Here is a 23,781-nt window from a genome sequence, read left to right as displayed (position 1 = left end):
ATGCAACCTCTGCCTCCTGGGTTCAAGCGATTCTCTTGCCTCAGCCTCCCGAGTAGCTGGAATTACAGGCGCCTGCCACCATGCTCAGCTAGTTTTTTTTATTTTTAGTAGAGACAGGGTTTCATGATGTTGGCCAGGCTGGTCTCAAACTCCGGACCTCAGGTGATCCACCTGCTTCAGCCTCCCATAGTGCTGGGATTACAGGCATGAGACACCACGCTCAGCCTGAAATTCTTAAACAATAGCACTACTATTTACACTGCTTTTGCTGCTGCTGTTGTTTTAAGAATAGGGTCTCACTCGGCCTGGTGCTGTGGCTCACACCTGTAATCCCAGCACTTTGGGAGGACGAGGCAGGCGGATCACAAGGTCAGGAGTTCTAGACCAGCCTGGCCAATATGGCAAAACCCCGTCTCTACTAAAAATGCAAAAATTAGCCGGGTGTGGTGGCACATGCCTGTAGTCCCAGCTACTTGGGAGGTTGAGGCAGAAGAATCGCTTGAACTCTGGAGGCGGAGCCGAGATCACACCAATGCACTCTAGCCTGGGTGACAGCATGAGACTCTGTTTCAAAAAAAAAAAAAAAAAAAATAGAATCTCACTCTGTCACCTAGGCTAGAGTACAGTAGCACTATCATAGCTCACTGCAACCTTGAAATCCTGGAGTCAAGCAATCCTCCCACCTCAGCCTTTTGAGTAGCTAGGACAACAGGTGTGTGCCACCACACTCAGCTAAGTTTTAAAATTTTTTGTAGAGATGGGGATTCACTATGTTGCCCTGGTCTCATATTCTTGGCCTTAAGCTTCTCAAAGAGCTGGGATTATAGGTAGGAGCCACTGTGCCAGGCTCACCCTTATAATTTATATTCTTTCTTTCCTAATCAAATCACAAATTTAAGAGATTAGTTTTAGCTAACTGCCTGCCATCCACAATACACATACTCACATAATACCTGAAAGGCTCTGTGTTAGTGCTTTACGGTAGGCAATTTAAAATATTTAAAAATAGGCTGGGCATGGTGGCTCACACCTATAATCCCAGCACTTTGGGAGGCTGAGGTGGGTGGATCACCTGAGGTCAGGAGTTCAAGACTAGCCTGGCCAACATGGCGAAACCCCGTCTCTACTAAAAATACAAAAATTAGCCAGGCGTGGTGGCGGGTGCCTGTAATCCCAACTACTCGGGAGGCTGAGGCAGGAGAATTGCTTGAACCTGGGAGGTGGAAGTTGCAGGGAGCTGAGATCGTGCCAGTGCACTCCAGCCTGGGTGGGTGTGAGACTCCATCTCAAAAATAATAATAATAATAATAATAATATTTAAAAGTAGCCTTGATAAAGAAAACACTGGAAAAAATTCAGTGTTTAGGTATTTAGCCCAATCTCAGATACTAAGTGGTGAAGGTGAGAACTCAATCTGTGCAATTTCAAAGCCCTATCTCTTCATTTACATATTGCCTTTCAACCATAAATAATCTGTCTCTTCTAGACTCTCACAGAAATTTTTCTGTTATATTATAGATAAACTAGATTTGAGTTTATAGATAAACTTGCCTTCAAGTTCTTTTAAGACAAGATCCATGTCTGAGTCACTTATGTATACCCTGCAGTATCCAGTATTGAGCATTGCAAAAAATAAATGTCTAATAAATACTGATGTATTGAAGAAAACAAGCACAAAGAAAACATGTATGGTTCAGCTTCTCCTTAGAAACCAGACAAAAGTATCAACCTCTTCTTAGACATAACAGGGTCTCAAACAATATACATTGTATTAACAAATATCACATTACTCAGGGACTTCTAAAAAGTGCTGATGTTTAATTTTATGAGTTATTCCTATGGGGATCAAAAAATGGAAAATTTAATAACAAACTCAAACCCACCAAGGTATTCATAATCTTAATTTACAAGCATTCTGGCAGACAACTTCCTAAAATATCTTATCTGGATCTTTTTGAGAAAACTAATCAATTATGAATCAAAAAGGATGTTTATTTTTCATGATTATACTTACCATAACAGTCTAGCATCAGCAGTAAGCCCCGCAATTGAGATACCAATATGGTTGTCAACATGGAGAATTTTTTTCTGATGAGCTGCAAGCTCTGATTGTGCCCTCTAAATGGAGACATTATAAGATGTTAAAAAAAAAAATGTAAAAATAAGTTTACAACCTTACTGTCTATGGTGAAATTTACATTAATAGTTTTTTACAGAGGAAGACATATTTATTACTTTACTTACTTTCAATGCAACCAACACTGCATGAGTTTTTGATTTCAGACCAACTGTGGCTGAACCTTGTTTAACAGCTTCCATTGCATATTCAATTTGATGAATCCTGCCCTAAAGAAAAAAAAAAACAAAACCACATCTTAGAAGGCCTTTTATAACTTAAAAATTAGAGTTTTCAAATGTCAGGTGGGCATAGTTAAATCTCAACTGATTTTTTTTTTAAATCAAGAAACTTTTTTTTTGAGACAGGTTCTCACTCTGTCACCCAGGCTGGAGTGCAGTGGCACAATCTTCAGCTCAGTACAACCTCTGCCTCCTGGGCTCAGGCAATCCTCTCAAATCACCGTCCCCAGTAGCTGGGACTATAGGCAGGCACCACCACGCCCAGCTTATTTTTGTATTTCTTGTGGAGACCAGGTTTCATGTTGTTCAGGGTGGTCTTGAACTCCAAGACTCAAGCAATCTACCTTCCTCGGCCTCCCAAAGTGCTGGGATTACAGGCATAAGCCACTGCGCCTAGCCAAAAGCTTCTTTTAAAATAAATTTTGTTGTATATACTTAAGGTATGCAACATGATGTTGTAAGATACACATATATAGTAGGGTCACTATCGCAGAATGAACACATCCATTGTCTCACATACTTACCCATTTTCCTCTGCTGTGGCAAGAGCTATCAACTACTCACTTAGCAAAAATCCTGAATACAAAACATTACCTGCATTATTAGCTGTAGTCTTCATGTTGTACCTTAGATCCTTCCACTTGCTCAACCTACATATTTGATACTTTGTATCTCCTCTTTTTTCCTCCCCACTGCTATTCCCTACCCTGGTAACCACTGTTTTATTCTCTCTCTATATATATTTGCTCTTTTAAACAAAACATTCCACATATAAGTGAGAGCATGAAATATTTTTCTTTCTGTTTCTGGCTTATTTCACTTAACATAATGTCCTCTAGGTCCATTAGGAGACCTATTTTAATTATAAATGCAACTTCCAAGAACGACTAAAATATTATATTCCATTTTCCCCAAGCCTATGCTCTCACAAGCTTCTAAATATATTGCAGCCACAAAAAGCCATTTCACAGAAATAGTTTAAAAAACATTATTTTACCTGCGGGCTCCAAACAGTGACATCATTGTCGTACTGATTTCGAAACTAAAAGTAAAAGAAAAAAAGACCTGTTAATAGAAGAACATTTCAAATCCCAACTCTAACATTCATTAAGAAATATGCTTGTGTTTCCATTCAATGTTAAGGCACTCTGTTCATGCAATCTTACTGGAAGATTACTACTGTACTCAGACGTAAGCCAATTCTACATTTACCATAAACTGGTGGGAGAGGGAGAAGCAGATCTAAATGGGTCCTATTTTTCCAACCTCTTATTCTAAAACCCTCCATAGCAATCCCTTTAGGCTCAATTACTAAAGTTCACAATCAACTTTCTTGCCTATTTTTGCTTATGCTGCTCCCTTTTATTGGGACCTAATAAATGGTTAAAAGCCTTTCTCTTCTTTAAGTTAGCTTAAATGTCGATTTCTGGAAGTCTTCTCCTTTTCTTCCCAAATCCCCCTAACACATACTCCCACAGTTCTTTATCTAAACGTCCCTTTCTGTTTTTATGATTAGCTTTTCTTCCCAAATCCCCCTAACACATACTCCCACAGTTCTTTATCTAAACGTCCCTTTCTGCTTTTATGATTAGGGACATGTATGACTTTTGAACGTTCACTGTAGTTATGCTTGTACAAATGCTCTGTCTGTATATTCATATTGAATGAACAAAAATGTCCTCAGAAAGTTAGAGGTGGACACAAACAGCTGCAGCGATAGAACCATTACGGCTATTATGACTATTATAATAAGTCTAGCAGTGCTGGGGAGACTAATCACGGGAGTGAGATTGAGTGCGAGCACAGCACTGGAAACCCAGAACCCTATGTTGTAACCCAGATTCCATCACTTCCCCTCTCAGCCTCGGCTTACTCATCTGTAAATAGGTGACTGGACAAAATTATTGAAAAGGGCCTCTTCTAACCGAAGTCTAGGGGAGAGAGAAATCAGACGGACCCACCAGGAAAACGGACGCGGTCCAGGAACACAAACCTGGGGGTCAAGTCCGCACTGGTGGTACAGGTAGGCCTCCAAGTCTCTGTCTTCTCCTCTCCCATACACAGCACTAGGGGCTATTCTGGACCGCTCAGAATCTACTCCACTGAAGGAACCTGAGGGGCGAACTCATCTAGCTGACAGAGGAGGAAGTGTCGGAGGCTCCCCGGGAAGCGAAAGCGGTGGAAAGGCCGCACTGGCTACCGACAGCCCCTAACCCGGCCAGGCCGGAGATGCTGAATCACTGCCGGAGCCCGGCCGTCTGCCGAGGCTCCCATACCTCGTGGCCCCGGGCGGCGCTAAGGATGACAGGAGAGGTGGCTCGTCATCCCCGAGTCACCGGAGCTCTGCCCTAAACCTTCCAGAGGTCGGGATTCAACGTACCATGTTGGCGGCGCGGGCCTGGTTGCGGCCTCCAGCAAAACTGAGAATCAAGGAGGTGCTGCCGAAAGTATCGCTCAGCGATCTACAGAGAAGTCTGCGGGAGTCTGATGGCGGCGGCGCAGGGTAGCGCAGTCTATTCCAGAGATATCGATAGGCTTGCAACACTTCCCCTTCCTTAAAACTCTCCGACCGCTCGGCGGCGGGCGGAGCCTGGGAAGATCTAGTAACTGAGATTGGCGGGAAACCCAGGGCTGGGAGTGCCGGCGGCTGAGAGCTGCGGGGGACCCCCTGTCACGTAGCCCTTCTTGGTTCCTGTGTAGTGAGGATTCCCTCCAGTTTCTCCCGGTGGCGGGCTGCATCTAAAGTCTTACGAGGCAACAGCCGTGACTCCGGGTGATACTAGCTCTCATTCACCGTCCACAGATTTTGGGGTGTTACGTGACTGAAAGAAACGAGGCTGCAGGAAAGCCCCAAGATAACGATCCGTTTCTGTGTGTCAGCCGTATTCTTCCTCGAGTATCTTGTTTGTGTACATGCTTTTATTTGTATTAAGGTTGGTGCAAAAGTAACCGCGGTTTTTGCCATTTGGCAAGATACCTTGGAATGCTCTTCCTTATTCCCTGGAGATGTTATCTTTCAAGGCTCTGTTGTCTTTAACCCCTCATTATTATTATGATTGGTTTCCTCCACCAGACTTTGAACTCCATGAGGGCGCTGTCTTTCTGTGTCCTCAAAACCAAGCATGATACCTGATTAGGCCACTGAGAAAAAATGGACACGTTCTTTCGACTTACCTATTTTGTCTTTTGAGAGCATCTTTCCGTAATGAAATAGTCTGACATCTTTGCAAACAGCTGCCAATCTAACATCCACCGGCTATTTACATTCTTTGTAAAAAAAGAGACTGGGTGCGGTAGCCTGTAATCCCAGCACTATCGGAGGCCGAGGGCGGAGGATCGCTTGAGCCCAGGAGTTCGAGATCACTATATTATTTTAATACAGTGGGACCTCGTCGCTACAATAATAATAATAATACTAAAATAAAAAAGGCTGGGCATGTTGGCATGCGCCTGTGGTCCCAGTTACTCGGGAAGCTGAAGTGGGAGGATCTCTTAAGCCCGGGAGATCGAGGTTGTAGTGAGCCGTGGTCGCGCCATTGCACTCCAGCCTGCCTGGGCGACAGAGATTCTGTTTCAAAAAAAAAAAAAAAAAAAAAAAAAGCCGGGCGCGGTGGCTCACGCCTGTAATCCCAACACTTTGGAGGGCAGAGGCGGGTGGATCACGAGGTCAGGAGATCGGACCATCCTGGCCAACATGGTTAAACCCCGTCTCTACCAAAAATACAAAAATTAGCCGGGCGTGGTGGCGTGCGCCTGTAGTCCCAGCTACTCAGGAGGCTGAGGCAGGAGAATCGCTTGAATCGGGGAGACGGAGGTTGTGGTGAGCCGAGATCGTGCCACTGCACTCCAGCCTGGGCGACAGAGTGAGACTCAGTCTCAAAAAAAAAAAAAAAAAAAAGTACTAAATTGTTCTCCAGAAACGTTTTACCAACATATACTCTCAACAGTAGTATATGAGGTTGCCTCCTCTAATTCATCAACACTGGTTATTGCCGTATTTCTAAAAAACACTGTTGATTTGGTGGACTAAATTAACAGATTAAATTAATAGATTGTTCTCTTTCGTTTCTCCAGAACCCAGCACAATGCATGGCACATATTGTTTATAAATAGTGCTAAATGATTAAATAAATGCTCATTTATAAATTGTCATATACTACGTAAACATTTTGACAGTTCTTTCCATATATATCTCTCTAGCCACATGCCTCACACAGATATGTAATATACAATTTAAAAAAATAAGATGATACTGAACTGTTTTTATTAATACACTTAAAAAGTTATAGCTATCATATGTCCATAAGTAATCGTCTATATTATTTTCAATAGTTGCATAGTATTTTATTTTATGGAAATACAATAATTTGCCTAACTATTGGTGTGCAATTAGATTGTTTCCAAGTTATTGGTGTCATAAAAATACTATAATGAATATTCTTGTACATACACACCTATTGTGTGCATAATTACCTTCCCTCATGAAGAATTCATATAATTGTGGGGTCAAAGGGAATTTACATTTACAGTTATGATAAATATGGCTGAGTTGCAAAAAATGTTGTATCCATTTAATATTCTACGCTGTCTGAGAGTCAATTTTCTCTATATTCTCACCAACACTGGATATTATAAGTACTTTTTACTTTTATCAAGTTGAGAAAATGTGTTTCTTTTTAAATTTTATTTATAGTTTTTTTATTAGTAGTAAAAAAAAATCTTTTGTTGTATTTATTGGCTGTTTATATTACTTTAGTGGATTGCCACTTCATTCCTTTCCTCATATTATTGTGTTAATCATTTTCTTACTGACTTGTAGGAGCTTCCTGCAATTAGGGATGGTAACCTCTTATTACTGTGTCACTTTTATAGAAAGCGCCTTTTGGATACAAATAAAAGAAACCCACTGAATCTAGTTTAAATAAAAGTTGAAGCACACATTGTAAGTATGCAACAGGGAATCACATAAATATCCAAACTTTTTTTTTACTTTTTTAAAACATTTAAAAAATTTACTGAGATATTCCTAGTACCTGAAACAAAGCCTGGCATATAGTAGGCACTCACTAAACATTTGTTGAATGAATGAGTGACAGATCACTCCAAAACCTGTCCTTCTGATTATTATTTCCTAAGCAAATATCTGGGGCTTTGTGATACATCCTTTATTCACAGCAATTGTCTGGACTCTTCAGAATGGCTGTTATCAAAGCTCTACTTGTAGACCAAAAGAAGGGGCGTTTGGTTGACCTTTTTGTTAAAACTGAAAGTCCCAAGGGTTTATTAAAGGTTTATATGACTTTCAGCTCCTCTTTGTGTGTTTTGGGGATTTGACTCAAGATACATCTTTAAAAACAACAACAACAACAACAACTTTTTTTTTAAGAGACAGAGTCTAGCTGTGTAGCCCAGGCTAGAGTATAGTGGCATGATCACAGCTCACTGTAACCTTGAACTCCTGGGCTCAAGCCATCCTATTGCCTCAGCCTCCCAAGTAGCTAGGGCTACAGGTGCACACCACCATACCTGGCTAATTTTAAAATTTTTTGTAGAGACACGGTTCTACTATGTTGCCCAGGCCAGTCATGAATGCCTGACCTTAAAGTGATCCTCCCTCCTTGGCCTCCCAAAGTGCTGAAATTACAGGAGTGAGCCACCATACTCAGCTCCTCAGCTCTCAAGATATATATATATACACATATATATATATACACACACACACACACACATATATATATATATTTTTAGACAGGGTCTTTCTCTGTTGCCCAGGCTGGAGTGCAGTGGCACAATCACTTCAGCCTTGACCTCCTGGGCCCAAGTGATCCTCCCACCTCAGCTTCCCAAGTAGCTGGGACTAAAGGCAAGTACCCCCATGCCCAGATAATTTTATTTTTTTTGTAGAGACAAGGGCTTACTTTGTTGCCCAGGTTGGTCTTGAACTCCTGGACTCAAGTTATCCTCCTGCCTTGGTCTCCCAAAATGCTGGGATTACAGGCAAGAGCCACCATCCCCAGCCTCAAGATACATCTTGAGCATTAATCAGAAGCTGAAAAACTGATCAATAAAGATATGTTGTAGTAAGACTAGGTCAACGAACATAGCACTTCTTCTTTAAAGGTCATTGGAAGCCAGGCAAAGTGGCTCACACCTGTAATCCTGACACTTTTTTTTTTCTCCTGCTAATGCAGGAGAATTGCTTAGGGTCAGGAGTTACCAGCTTGAGCAACATAGCAAGACCCTGTCTCAAAAAAAAAAAAAAAAAAAAAAAAGAAGAAGAAGGAAGGAAGGAAGGGAGGAAGGGAAGGAGGGAGGGAGGGAGGAAGGGAAGGAGGGAGGGAGGGAGGAAGGGAAGGAGGGAGGGAGGGAGGGTGGAACGAAGGAAGGAAGGAAGGAAGGAAGGAAGGAAGGAAGGAAGGAAGGAAGGAAGGAAGGAAGGAAGGAAGGAAGGAAGGAAGGGAGGGAAGAAAATTAGCCAGGTGTAGTTGTATGCACCTGTAGTTCCAGCTACCCGAGAGGCTGAGGTGACAGGATCACATGAGCCCAGGAGTTCAAGTTTGCAATGAACTATGATCAGCCTGGGTGACAGACTAAGACCCTGTCTCTAAATAAATAAATAAATAAAGGTAATTGGTAAGTTATGTTAGGCTTTTAAAAGAATCAAATAAAAGTAAATTGTAAATAAAAGCCAAGTTGAACATTTTTTTTCATGGATGTGTAAATCTTATCGTGTTATTATGTTTAACACCTGTAACTGGTAAACTGAACAAATAGATGTATAGAGTGCAATTTGTAAGTAACTTATTTTCACTCCACATATTAAAACACACCTGGTGGAATTAATCCTTCTATGCTCATTGAATAAAATAAGACACACATCTCATGACTTTTCTGGTTGTTCAAGTAAAAAATGTTTGACTTCCCTTTTATTTCTCTGTCTAAAATTTCTCTCCTGGCCGGGCGCGGTGGCTCAAGCCTGTAATCCCAGCACTTTGGCAGGCCGAGACGGGCGGATCACGAGGTCAGGAGATCGAGACCATCCTGGCTAACACAATGAAACTCCGTCTCCACTAAAAATACAAAAAAATTAGCCGGGCGTGGTGACGGCGCCTGTAGTCCCAGCTACTCGGGAGGCTGAGGCAGGAGAATGGCGGGAACCCGGGAGGCGGAGCTTGCAGTGAGCCGAGATCGCGCCACTGCACTCCAGCCTGGGCGACAGAGCGAGACTCCGCCTCAAAAAAAAAAAAAAAAAAAAAAAAAAGTTTCTCTCCTAATCCCCACCACACCCACCCCCACCTGAACTCTCATTATCACCACCAACTCCAGGTTTCCTTCCTTCTTTCAAGTTCAAACAGAGAAAGAGGCAAGAAAGTTCTTAACTTCGCTACTACAGTTCTGTGATTAAGGGTTGCTACTCTTTGAGCTTGGCAGATGTTTACAGTTGACACTTGTTACTTAATGAGTTCTTTGGTAACCCCTTAATTCTCACCTTAGCTCAATGAGAAAATACTGGTAATCTTGTGCTTACCAAGTAAATATATTTCATCTGGCTGTCAGCTCAATGTTAATTGCTAGCATGTATAGCTATACCCCCAGCTTTTTTCTGTGGAAATCTTATCCTTCTTTGTGACTGTTTCTAGTAGCCCTGGTCTAATCCAAATATCTACAGAGTGGCTTTGCCTCTGAGAGTGCAGACTTTGACCATATCCCAAACTAATTTTTGCAATTAGCCAAAATTTTTTGCTCTCATCCACTACAATGTTAGCTCCATGAAGTGGGGAATTTTTATCTATTTTGCTCACCACTGAATTTGCCTGTACCTAGAAAAGGCAAATACAGTGCCTGTACTTAATAAGTGCTACATTAAGTATTGAATGAATGAATTCCTCAGATATGAGTCAGACGCTAGTCCACTGTGACCTCAACCCCTACCCTACCCCCCTGCCAGGTGTAGGGATCATACATCAAAGTTTCATTAAAGCCTCTTTCCCTAGGTGTGAGGTGAGGAAAAAGCAATGTCCACTCACAGCACACCAAAAACTTTCTCAAAATCGTCTAAACTCCAATCTCTGAATTAGAAGTAGATGGACAGCTAAGAGTTGCAAAAACAGTTCCCTTTCCACTCCCCCCACCCTTTTTTGGGCAATTTCTACTTTTTGTGGTTTTCCACTTTATTATAAAATATGAGAATAGTTGGCATTTTACTTTCTTGGAGCCTCAGCCAAACTGAGACAGAAAGAGTCCCATTTTAAATTGCAACTACACATACAAAGCTTAATTGCACTTATTTGTTCACATGTTGTCCTCACACTAAATCAGGAGCTGCTGGAGGATAGAGAATGTTTCATATTTATCTTCGTACATATGTTTAATGTGTCACACTAACTAGATGCTCAATAAAGTTTAGTTAAAAGAGTGGGCTGGGTGCGGTGGCTCATGCCTATAATTCCAGCACTTTGGGAGGCCAAGATGGGCAGATCACGAGGTTAGGAAATCGAGACCAGCCTGACCAACATGGTGAAACCCTGTCTCTACTAAAAATACAAAAATTGGCCAGGTGCGGTGACCCACACCTGTAATCCTAGCTACTTAGGAGGCTGAGGCAGGAGAATCGCTTGAACCTGGGAGGTGGAGGTTGCAGTGAGCCGAGATCACTCCACTGCACTCTAGCCTGGGTGACAGGAAGGACAAGACTGCGTCTCAAAAAAAAAAAAAAAAAAATTTGGTGGATGAAAAAAAGTTCTCTAGTAGTAGTAGTAGTAATAATTTCAAATACTTTACATAGTACCAAAGGTTGAAGTCTAAAACTCTATGTTTCTCGTACTCTTCTAGTAGTTTTATTTGGAAATATTTATAGAAAAATTGTGGAATTGCTTATACTTTAATGTCATTGTGCTAGATATTCTCTGATGACCCTATAGATATACTTCACCCCCCTTTTTTTTTTTCCTTTTTTCAACTTTTATTTTAGATTCAGAGGGTACATGTGCATGTTTATTACATGGGTAGATTGCATGTTGCTGAGCTTTGGTGTATAAATGATTTCATCATGCACATAGTGAACATTGTACCTAAAAGGCCCTTCTTCCACTCCTCCACTCAAGTCAGCCCCAGGATCTATTGTTCCCATCTTTGTGTCCAGATGTACTCAATGTTTAGCTTGCATTTATAAGTGAGAACATATGGTATTTGGTTTTCTGTTCCTGTGTTTGTTCCCTTAGGATAATGGCCTCCAGCTCCACCTATGTTACTGCAAAGGACATGATTTTGTGTTTTTGTGTTTTGTTTTTAGAGATAGGGTCTCATTCTGTCTCACAGGCTAGAGTGCAATGGCGCAACCTTGGCTCACTGTAGCCTTGACTTCCTGGGTTCAAGTGATCCCTCTACCACAGCCTGAGTAGCTGGGACCACAGTCCCGTGCCACCACACCCACCTAATTTTTGTATTTTTTGTAGAGACGGGGTTTTGCCATGTTGCCCAAGCTGGTCTTGAACTCCTGAGCTCAAGTGATCCACCTGCCTTGGCCTCCCAAAGTGCTAGGATTACAGGAATGAGCCACCATGCCCAGCCTCCTGTATTTTTTATGGCTGTATAGTATTCCATGATACTTTAATCTTTTATAGATTGCATCAGTAAGATCCCTTCCTCTCTAGCTCCTGGTTGGGCTCAGCTAATGAAAGACACTAGTAGATCAGAAAGCAATAGGAAAGAGATATCAGATTATTTATTACCTTCCCCCACTCCATGTTGGCCACAGGTTGGCAGTGGTGCTGCATTATCACTTGCTGTTCCCCTGCCCACATGCTGATTATACTCTCTTCAGTTACTCCTTTGGAGAGTGCATCTGTTTCTTGCTGAGACCCTGACTAATATAATACCATTTTATTTTTTTCAGGATACAGGAGATAAACAATACTTTTTTCTGTGAAAAAAAATCCTCATCTTTTTTTGAGGTTAAGTTTATATTATACTTCTAGGAATGTTAATATCAGTAGGTCTAAAACAGCTGGAAAATAGAACCTAAGTTTATTATCTATGCCCTTCCCTATTTTTGACCTGTTCAAATATATAGGAAAAACAGCTTACGGCTGGTTTTATAATATATGTTTTTTTTTTTTTGAGACGGAGTCTTGCTGTGTCTCCCAGGCTGGAGTGCAGTGGCGTGATCTCGGTTCACTGCAAGCTCCGCCTCCCGGGTTCATGCCATTCTCCCGCCTCAGCCTCCCGAGTAGCTGAGACTACAGGCGCCCGCCACCACGCCCGGCTAGTTTTTTGTATTTTTAGTAGAGACGGGGTTTCACCGTGTTAGCCAGGATAGTCTCGATCTCCTGACCTCGTGATCCACCCGCCTCGGCAATATATGTTTTTTTCTAATTAAAAAAGGGAGGCCAGGTGTGGTGGCTCACGCCTGTAATCCCAGCACCTTGGGAGGCCGAGGCAGGCAGATCTCCTGAGATCAGGAGTTTGAGACCAGCCTGGCCAAGATGGTGAAACCCCATCTCTACTGAAAATACAAAACTTAGCTGGGTGTGGTGGTGCATGCCTGTAGTCCCAGCTACTCAGGAGGCTGAGGCAGAAGAATCGCTTGAACCTGCGAGGCAGAGGTTGCAGTGAGCCGAGATTGTGCCATTGCACTCCAGCCTGGGCGACAGAGTGAGACTCCGTCTCAAAAAAAAACAAAAACAAAAAGAAACGGGATATACATTTAAGATTTATTTTCCAATAAAGATAATATGATTGGCCAGGCGAGGTGGCTCATGCCTGTAATCCCAGCACTCTGGAAGGCCAAGGCGGGCAGACCACTTGAGGTCAGGAGTTGGAGACCACCTTGGCCTATATGGTGAAACCCCAGCTTCTTGGGAGGCTGAGGCATGAGAATTGCTTGAACCAAGGAGGTGGAGGTTGCAGGTGAGCCGACATCTGCCACCGTACTCCAGCCTGGGTGACAGAGCAAGACTCTGTCTCAAAAAAAAAAAAAAAAAAAAGTAAAAAAATCTAAAAATAGCTACTAAAAAAAGACACTATGATAAATTATTATATTGTACTAAGTAGTGAGACTTACTGTGTTTTTTTCCCTTCAATACTATCCATCTAGAGAAGGGAGACTATCCTGAGAATATATTTTCCAATATGTGTAACATGTATATACATTGTGTGTACATATGCATATTGTGTATATGATTCTTATTTCATAGAAATAAATACTGCATATCTTTAGGTCCACTTGAATGTAAGCCTGAGCTCCCATCCTGCCATGCTGGTGAGAAATTCTATCTTAGTTATCATTGAGCATTTCCTCTCCATCCAGGGTTGTACAAAGTTTCTAGGACTTGAATTATTATAGAAGTACCTGGAATTATCTCAAATTATTTGGTCATCCACATTGATTTGCTGCTGGGATTCTCTTTTGTGCCATCTTCACTTCAGATCTGGTGACTCTCACATTTCCTTCCCTCCCTTCCCTCCTTCCCTTCCTTCCTTCCTTACTTCCTCCCTCCTTCCTCCCTCCCTCCCTCCCTCCCTCCTTCCTTCCTTCTTTCTTTTTTTAGAGGGAGTTTCACTCTTGTTGCCCAGGTTGGAGTGCAATGGCGCAATCTCGGCTCACCGCAACCTCCAACTCCTGGGTTCAAGCGATTCGCCTGTCTCAGCCTCCCGAGTAACTGGCATTACAGCCACGTGCCACCATACCTGGCTAATTTTGTATTTTTAGTAGAGATAGGGTTTCTCCATGTTGATCAGGCTGGTCTCGAACTCCTGACCTCAGGTGTTCCGCCCACCTCAGCCTCCCAAAGTGCTGGGATTACAGGTGTGAGTCACTGCACCCGGCCAACTGTCATACTTCTTTACTACTCTTGGTACTCAAGAATCTGGAATCAAGTAAGTGAATGTGGCAGCCCCTGCACCCAAGTACAGCTTCCTAGGGTACCCCATGTGGCTTTCCTCTTTGAAGTTTTGCCACTATCTGGGCTTTGTTACAGAACAAGATGGGAATCTTAGCTATTCACTTAAACTATAGGCTTCAGACTTTTAAGTTTTTTTTTTTCTTTCTTTCTTTCTTTCTTTCTTTCTTTCTTTCTTTCTTTCTTTCTTTCTTTCTTTCTTTCTTTCCTTCCTTCCTTCCTTCCTTCCTTTCTTCTTCTTCTTTTTTTTTTTTAAATAGAAACAGGGTCTCACTATGTTGCCCAGGCTGGTCTTGAACTCCTAGACTCAAGCCATCTACCCAGCTCGGCCTCCCAAAGTGCTGGGATTACAGGCATGAGCCACTGAGCCTCCTCCAGACTTCTAACTTTTGAGGAATCCATCTTTCACCTCCCTCTTCTCATTTCACAAGACAGAGCCTATGATATTTCTGAGCAGTGTTTGCTTTTTGCCTTACAAAAATCTGAAGTCTAGATACTTGCTTGAATGGGAGAAAGGGATAGTAGGGTAAGAGAACACATAAAATTAATATCTCAAGGCTAGGCATGGTGGCTTACGCCTGTAATCCCAGCACTTTGGGAGGCCGGGGAGGGTGGATCACCTGAGGTCAGGAGTTTGAGACCAGCCTGACCAAAATAGTGAAAACCCCATCTCTACTAAAAATTCAAAATTAGCTGGGCATGGTGGTGAATGCCTGTAACCTAAATGGTGGTGAATGCCTGTAACCTCAGCTACTTGAGAGGCTGAGGCAGGAGAATCACTTGAACCCCGGAGGCAGAGGTGGCAGTGAGCCGAAATTGTGCCACTTCACTCCAGACTGGGCAACAAGAGCAAAACTCTGCCTCAAAAATAAATAAATAAATAAATAAAATAAAAATTAATATCTCAAAATAAACTGCTACGAAAAATTTGTATCAAATTATATATGATTCTTTTTAAACCTGCTTTTCTATGTAAACATTAAACCACGAACATTTCTTCATGTCACATGCTTTAAATGTCTGTACAACTATAAGGTATTATATCATATACATGTTTCATAATTTATTTGACTAATATTTGATAGCCTTTAAACAGCCTGCTTTAAACTAACCTTGTCTGCACCCACTCCCACCTTTTTAAAATTTTAATTTTAATTTATTTGTTTATTTTTAAGAGAGGCTCTTGCTCTGTTGCCCAGGCTGGAGTGCAGTGGTGTGATCAAGGTTCACTCCTGGGCTCAAGCAACCCTCCTGCCTCAGCCTCTGGAGTAGCTGGGTCTACAAGAGTGAGCCACTGTGCTGACAATTTTTTTTTTTAATTACTGTGTTTTTTCCCCTTCAATACTATCCAACTAGAGAAGGGAGAATATCCTAAGAATATATTTTCCAATATGTGTAACATGTATATACATCATGTGTCCATATGAATATTTAAAAAAATGAAAAAAACAGACAAACCTGCTTATAGGAGGCCAGGCGGGGTGGCTCACGTCGGTAATCCCAGCACTTTGAGAGGCCGAGGTGGGCGGATCACACGAGGTCAGGAATTCGAGATCAGCCTGGCCAACATGGCAAAACTAAAAATACAGACTTAGTGGGCATGGTGGCAGACGCCTGTAATCCCAGCTACTCGGGAGGCTGAGGCAGGAGAATTGCTTGAATCCGGGAGGCAGAGGTTGCAGTGAGCCAAAATTGCACCACTGCACTCCAGCCTGGGTGACAGAGCGAGACTCCATCTCAGGAAAACAAAAAACAAAAAAAACCCTGATTTTTTAGAAGCTTTTTATTTTTAACTGGTTATTCAGAAGCTAAAGTTTTTTTTTTTTGTTGGTTTTTGTTTGTTTTTGTTTGTTTTTTGTTTTTGTTTGTTTTTTGTTTTTTTTTCTGGCAACAGATAACACTTGGAATACAGCAAGCTGGAATTAACAGACATAATTGGGAAGAATAACAATTTAGAGTTATCTCTAAACTGTATAATATAATTTTCCTCCCTTGGTGTGTGACTAAAAGAGAGGCCTGTACAAAAGCCATGGCACACTTGAGTTGTTTAGAAATATTTTTTTTCCAGAAATTAAGCAATTATTGCAGACTGTCATCTAGATAGTTGAGTAACAATGAATCTTACATGTTCAGGGGAAAATTTCTTTTTCTTTTTTTTTTCAGACGGAGTTTTGCTCTTGTTGCCCAGGTTAGAGTACAATGGCAAGATCTCGGCTCACTGCAACTTCCGCCTCCAGGGTTCAAAAGATTCTCCTGCCTCGGCTTCCCGAGTAGCTGGGATTACAAGCATGCGCCACCACACCCAACTGATTTTTGTATTTTTAGTAGAGACAGGGTTTCTCCATGTTGATCAGGCTGGTCTCGAACTCCCAACCTCAGGTGATCCGCCCACCTCGGCCTCCCAAAGTGCTGGGATTACAGGCGTGAGCCACCCCGCCCGGCCATTCATGGGAAAATTTCAGTTTGGCTTTAAATTGGAGAATTAGTGTTGTTTTTCTGTTCCATTCTTCCTGCAAGGTACCTCTATTGATCAATTTTGCAAATACTGGGTAAGAATCAGGGTGTATCCTGATCCAAATCCCCAAATCATGCTTGGAGGAGTTGAAAGCCATTAAAACCCCAGTAAACCAAATATCTCTTTTGTTGGTCCACAAGTAGGACTTTTATATAAGAGCCACTCTGAAGTGTCCAGCCAAGTACTTTTAGCCACCAATATACAGGCGTAGAAGGTAATAGTGAAAAGAACAGGCTTTGGAGCCAGATATTTCTCATTCCTTCAAAAAATATTTGCTGACCACCTTACTATATACTAAGGGTTATTACTAACAATAATAACTGTTATTACTAATCCTGGCCAATGTCTTCTAATTTTCAAAATAAACCTCTCTTAGGCCGCGCGCGGTGGCTCAAGCCTGTAATCCCAGCACTTTGGGAGGCCGAGGCGGGCAGATCACCTGCAGTCAGGAATTCAAAACCAGCATGACCAACATGGCGAAACTCCGTCTTTACTAAAAATACAAACATTAGCCGGGCCTGGTGGTGAGCGCCTGTAATCCCAACTACTCGGGAGACTGCGGCAGGAGAATCTCTTGAACCCGGGAGGCGGAGGTTGGTTGCAGTGAGCAGAGATCATGACACTGCACTCCAGCCTGGGCGACAGAGCGAGGCTCCGACTCCAAAAAACGAACAGAAAAAAAACCAAAACAACCCAGATATTTCTTCCTCTAATAGGATAAAGGCAGTCTTTTTTTTTTTTTTTTTTTTTTTTTTTTTTTTTGAGACGGAGTCTTGCTGTGTCTCCCAGGCTGGTGTGCAGTGGTGTGATCTTGGCTCATTGCAAGCTCCGCCTCCCAGCTTCACGCCTTTCTCCTGCCTCAACCTCCTGAGTGGCAGGGACTACAGGCGCCCACCCCCGGCTAATTTTGTTTTTGTATTTTTAGTAGACACGGGGTTTCACTGTGTTAGCCAGGATGGTCTCAATCTGCTGACCTCGTGATCCGCCTGCCTCGGCCTCCGAAAGTGCTGGGATTACAGGCGTGAGCCACCGCGCCTGGCCAAAGGCAATGTTTGTTTGTTTGTTTGTTTGTTTATTTATTTATTTTGAGACGGAGTCTCGCTCTGTTGCCCAGGCTGGAGTGCAGTGGCCGGATCTCAGCTCACTGCAAGCTCCGCCTCCCGGGTTCACGCCATTCTCCTGCCTCAGCCTCCTGAGTAGCTGGGACTACAGGCGCCCGCCACCTCGCCCGGCTAGTTTTATATATATATTTTTTAGTAGAGACGGGGTTTCACCGTGTTAGCCAGGATGTTCTCGATCTCCTGATCTTGTGATCCGCCCGTCTCGGCCTCCCAAAGTGCTGGGATTACAGGCTTGAGCCACCGCGCCCGGCCCAAAGGCAACGTTTTTTCGTCTCATGATGGCTTCAGAATTTCTTTTCCTTTAGCTTGTTGCTGGAGTGGCAAGGGCAACAAGAGAACCAAGACGTCTTATGATGGAAGGAGTATGCTTACAAATAGGCCAAATATTTTCATTTGTTTTATTTCTTTATCTTTCCTCAAGACAAGAGAGGAAAAATTCAATCTTTAGTCTGCCAACAGACCAAATAATTGCTAAGATATTGTTTACAATAAAAGTAATATGTCCTTTAAAACTAATGTTTTCTAGAATTTCAGTGGCAAGCTAGGTGCGCAATTCCTTCCTCTACTGCTAGGTGGCAATTAATGCCTTATTTAGAAAAAAAATTCTTCCTCCCTGACTCCATCACCCTCGCCCAGAAAAATACGTGCATTTTCTCTTCCTTAAGGAAAGACTTCCCTTAAGGATAATATTCTTTTATTCCTGTTTTGTTTTGTCCAAGTGAATTTACATTCACCTTTTCCTTTGATTGTTAAGAATAACACATACAAATCAAACGCAGACTGCAATAGCTAAGGAAGAATAGATCATATCTTTTATAGAGGGTGGTTTCCAAACTGAGTGTATGTTCATGAATGATACAGAGTAGGAAGTTGCTATAATTTCCCTACAGGGTTTTTTTTTTTCAGTTTCGCTAAAGAAAAATTTCCTGGCCCGTGCTAACATTATGCCTAATGTGATTAATTATAAATGTAACATTATTAAATATAAAATAAAAATAGGCAAGGAAAATTATTTTAAAGACCTAAAGGCAATTTTAATGTGGAAAATTGCTTTATTTATTTATTTATTTATTTTTGAGACAGAGTATCACTTTGCCACCCAGGCTGGAGTGCAGTGCCATGATCTCGGCTCACTGCAACTTCCATCTCCCAGGTTCAAGTGATTCTCATGCCTCAGCCTCCCCAGTAGCTGAAATTACAGATGTACACTGCCACGCCTGGCTAATATTTGTATTTTTAGTAGAGATGGGGTTTTGCCAAGTTGGCCAGGCTGGTCTCGAACTCCTGGCCTCAAGTGATCCGCCTGCCTCAGACTCCCAAAGTGCTGGGATTACAGGTGTGAGCCACCGTGCCTAGTCTAAAATTGCTTTTTAATGTGAACTATGGGAAAAACAATGAAATAATTATTCATAAAAGTAACTGAGGGGGTATAATATAAAAAAAAATTGTTTTCAGGCAATCTTTCAATATTTATTCCTAGCAAAATTACTTAAAAACCACACATAGTTCCTATGTATTTATAAGTCTAGTGAATCTGGTCTACATTTTTTTCTAAGTATGTTTAATTGTGTGTACATTGCTCTCTCCAACCTTCTTTGCCAAAAAGAATACGTGTAGTGGATGTTTGTTTTATATAAAATTCAAATATTGAATCCCTGTTTAAAGAAGACTCAGTTTGGGTCTTAAACTAAAGACTTTCTCCAGGCTGGACTCAATGAAGTCTAAAATGAAAAAGAAAAGCTGCTTCTGGCATTCTAGGCCTTCCCTGCATCCAGATGGCCTGTCTGTAGCCTAGCCAGAACCAAACCCTTCCTGCTGCCTTTTCAGCTGGTCTTGGATGACAGCCCCAGGCTACACCAGCTTCCATATCCCTTAACTCTTGAATGTCTGAGATTTTTAAGAAGAGGTGGGACTTCCCATGTGAATTTGGTTGAAAGGGTAAATCAAGTTTTATACTTGTAGTTTATAAAATATTTATTCACATCACTACCACCAACCCCCTCACAGGCTTCCTCCCACAGTAGCTCAGTCAGCCAATTGGCATCAGAGGGAGCACCGTTTGGAAGGGAGTGTGTGTGGGCAGCTTGCAGGTGAGGACAGGGCTGCCAAGGCAGACCATGCGGTCTGTCTTGTGCCTACACCCAGTACCTGACTTGCGCCTTTCCAGAGCATTTGTATACACACAGCAGTTCTGCTGTTTGGAGTGTGGGTAATTTCAAAAAGTATTTTTTAAAATAACTAATTGACAAGACTTACATTTAGCAAACAAGAATATGTAATGGCAGATATAAAATGACCATGCTTGGATTTAAGTGGGAACTTCACTGAAGTCGTTGGGCCAGAAAAACAAATCTACTTCATGTTTTAAAAGTACCTTTGGAAATCTTACTAGTGGCAGCCATTGTTTTCATTTGGGTTCTCAAAGGCTTATTTGTCTGTGGGAATTTCAACAGAAGGTAATACACAGCCAAACTCTACACTTGAAGGCAATATTCCTCTCTGGCTTTGCTTTTCTCCACAGGATATATTCTAACTGATTTGCAAGGGTGCTTCTCAGTTGGCCGGAATAGATATTTTCAGATGAAAGCCTATGACTCTGTGTCACTTTCCCTCTTATTTTTGAATCTCATGTCTTAGTTCTGCAGTCACTGTTATTTTTAATTATTATTATTATTATTATGCCTGTTGCCAAGCTATTCCACTTTACACAGAGTTAATTAGAGACCTGACAAATTTAGGCCAACATAAAGTCCTGGCTTCCAGATCAGACTATGTGAACAAAGAAAAAAAAGAAATCTACCAAAGTGCCAGCTTTCAGAAGGCTCTTCAAGGAAAAAAAGAAGGGAAAAAATAATTTTAAAAACCAAAAGAAACTAGAGTTATAAAGAGTGGAGCTTAAAAACAGGACCCACGGGAGGAAGATAAAGGATAAAAAATCCTGTATTGCTAAGATAAAAAGGAAATATATAAATGAGAGAATAAAAATAGATCTGATATCACTATAGATTTGCAGCATTTAGCCTGGAGTGCTGGGTGACTACTCTCAGCAGCAGGAACCTCTCTCAACGGCTAACATAAAAGGGGCACTCTGGCACAGGCTTTCCATTTGTGGCTTCAAAACTGAAATGCTTCCCTTGACCCTCTCTACCTACCCAGCTCTGTTCAGATCTTCACTCCCTTGTTTTCAGCTTCCCTACTTGCTCTCTGCATTTGCCTGGCCCACAAATGCACAAAGTTGCCTTCTGTGGGTGACCTTGTCTTTTTGCAACTAAAATGATGAAAATTGGAACTCTCCATCCAGCTATGTTGTCTCAGGCCACCCTGGGTAACACTCCTCCCAGTTGGATCCAGTCCTCAGGATTTTTCCCTCTGAAAAACACAGTGAACTAGACAGGCTTTTAGGAAACATTATGTCCTTAGGAGAGATATGATATTGCTTATGGTTCAGCGCACACTTCCAGAAAATAAACTGAGATCACCTAAATGCAGGAAGATTAAAAAAAACCCATCATTTCTGGAGGTAAATGTCTGTTTTTCAGTTTTACACATACTGCCTTACTAAAAGCTGATACCTGATGGATTGCAATTGGGTTTTCACAGAACAATAAAATACTACTCCTATCAGAAAGGAAATGTGGAAAAAATAGTGAAAGCACAAAAGGAACATGTGGAGTTAAACATCAACTTTTCCTCTTAGAAAATCTGCAGAAAAGCCCAATTAAAGAAGAAGATTGTTTTAGAATAAGTCATCTAATGCTGGTTTACTCTTCTTTTTAAAAAAGGTACACTTTTTGTGAAAAGAATTTTACTTCCCCTGTCATTTTGGGATGGGGGAAAAAAACTTGGGAATATCATTCCCATGTTCTAGTGTAAAAGAAAAAAAAGTTGCTGGCATGAAAAATGTTCTAAAGTTATATATAACAATAATTTTCTTCCCTAATTAAAATGTATTTTTCTACTTTTCCACATTAACATGAGAATATATAAAAGGCATCCTTGCATAAAACCCTTTGACCAGATTTCACAACTCTAGTCCTATGCTAATAAGAAGTCTTTATTTAGTTTCAGTCTTTTCAAATAAGCCTGTATGCTTCTGACGCAGCAAACACCAGTTTGGTCCTCTTTGTCCTCTGTCCCTTGACCCCCTGGCTCAGTCTATTCACCTAAGGTAAAACTAGACCCTATTTGCACAAAACATATTCGTCTTTGTGCAGGCACACACAGAACTAGGGGGAGCTCTGCTCTGGCCCAGGAAAGAGATAGACATTGGCTGCCATCCAGTTGAGTTGGCTCAAGAGAAGTTCAGCTTCCTTGTCCTCTCACAGACGGTCCCTTCCGTGCTGACCTTTAACTAATTGGCAGGGCTCTGGAACCCTGACTCTGCTTCCTCACTGCCCACACTCTTTTCCCCCACATTCTTGGTACCTTTTGGAAGGCAGAAAAGCTGGAGAAAGAGGCACTAGGGAGAGAAAAGTGCAAGTCTGAGCCTCTTAGGAGTTCCCCTCCTTCTTGATAAGGGAGTAGGACTGTTAATTTCAAAGGAAACCAACACATGGTATGGAAAATTTGCAAACACATGGAGAATTTAGCATGGTCTATGCATCAGGGTAGATAGTTTATAAACCTTGGAAGAATATGCTGGCCCTTCTGCAGATATCCCATAGTCTTTTTGAAAGTCCATATTTAATGGAGCTTTTGCAAATACATTGCTGCTTTTTTATAATGAGCATTATCAGTATTTCCACTGTGTAAGATTAGATTCCAGGCAAAATTAGAACACATACAATGATCAAATATATTTATATTACAGCTAATAGCTAAAGCTTTTTAAAATGCAAACTATAATTATTTAATTTTGAAAAAGACCCAACAATTCTATATTAAAAATTCTCTATACCATGGTTGAAACTTTAAAAAAAGTAAATATTACACAATAAAAATTATGAAATTGTGAAAGTACCTTTACAATTGTAAAAGCAAAGATTTGATTGTATTTTCCTGATTTTTGTTCCCCTTTCATGACGTCAGTGATGATGGCTCAGTTACATGCTTGGCATCCTTCCTCCTGCTAATTTTGTACAAACAATCCTCTCCCTCATTTGGGGGCATCTGTAACCCATATATCCAGCCCACTCTATTTACCTTTCAAAGGCTGGCATTCAGCTGTAAGCAGGGGAGGAAAAAAAACCCAACAACTTTCCAGTTTGTTGGCAACTTGTTGAAGGCAATTGATTGCTTTTCAATAGAAAATGTTTCCTTCCCCTATTGTGTCACCTCTACCCCCTAAAACATTTCACAAAGCTCTGGCTGAGCCCTCCCATGATTGCCAGACAATGGCTTCCTTTGGAAGAAAAATAATAGAAGCAGCTGGTGTCATAAACCTGAGGTGTTTTCTTAAGAGTCATTGCCCTCCACCTACAATGTCTGCACAATAAATGGCACCACAGAGCTGGAAGGGACTTCCTAATTCAATCCTACCTATTAAATTTTACAGGGCAGGAGCCTGAGTTCCAGAGAAGTAAAGATATATTAATTCCAATTCTAGAGCAAGAGTTTTTCAAATTTTCTATGCCAGAAACCATCTTTGCAGGTTGGCAAAGCTGATGAATTCCTTCTCAGAATGATTTTTTTTCTTTCTTGAGACGGAGTCTAGCTCTGTCTCCCAGGCTGGAGTGCAGCGGCAAGATCTAGGTTCACTGCAACCCCCACCTCCCAGGTTCAAGTGATTCTCCTGCCTCAGCCTCCAGAGTAGCTGGGATTATAGGCACCCACCATCACACCCAGCTAATTTGCATCGTGTTACCCAGGCTGGTTTTGAACCCCTGAGTTTAGGCAATCCACCCACCTTGGCCTCCCAAAGTGCTGGGATTACAAGCCTGGCCAGAAT

The 23,781-nt window shown here is 41.7% G+C and overlaps 1 protein-coding gene across 5 annotated transcripts in view; it reads right to left on the bottom strand.

Annotated features, from left to right (window-relative positions):
• The window catches only part of LOC105486929 (proteasome 20S subunit alpha 1), a 122,532-nt gene that overhangs the window by 10,837 nt on the left and 87,914 nt on the right, over positions 1 to 23,781 (bottom strand). For 2 of the 5 annotated variants that reach the window (XM_071075057.1, XM_011750070.3), the window contains 3 exons: positions 3,356 to 3,400; positions 2,245 to 2,346; positions 2,015 to 2,118 (listed from right to left, as the gene is read on the bottom strand). In XM_071075057.1, coding sequence (XP_070931158.1) covers positions 2,015 to 2,118; positions 2,245 to 2,346; positions 3,356 to 3,400 — 251 coding nt within the window. The other 3 variants (XM_011750071.3, XM_024794507.2, XM_024794508.2) reach the window with 3 other exon arrangements.

Source organism: Macaca nemestrina, chromosome 12 (assembly GCF_043159975.1).
Source record: "Macaca nemestrina isolate mMacNem1 chromosome 12, mMacNem.hap1, whole genome shotgun sequence".
Taxonomy (NCBI): Eukaryota; Metazoa; Chordata; class Mammalia; order Primates; family Cercopithecidae; genus Macaca; species Macaca nemestrina.
This window is presented reverse-complemented; position numbering and strand designations above follow the sequence as displayed.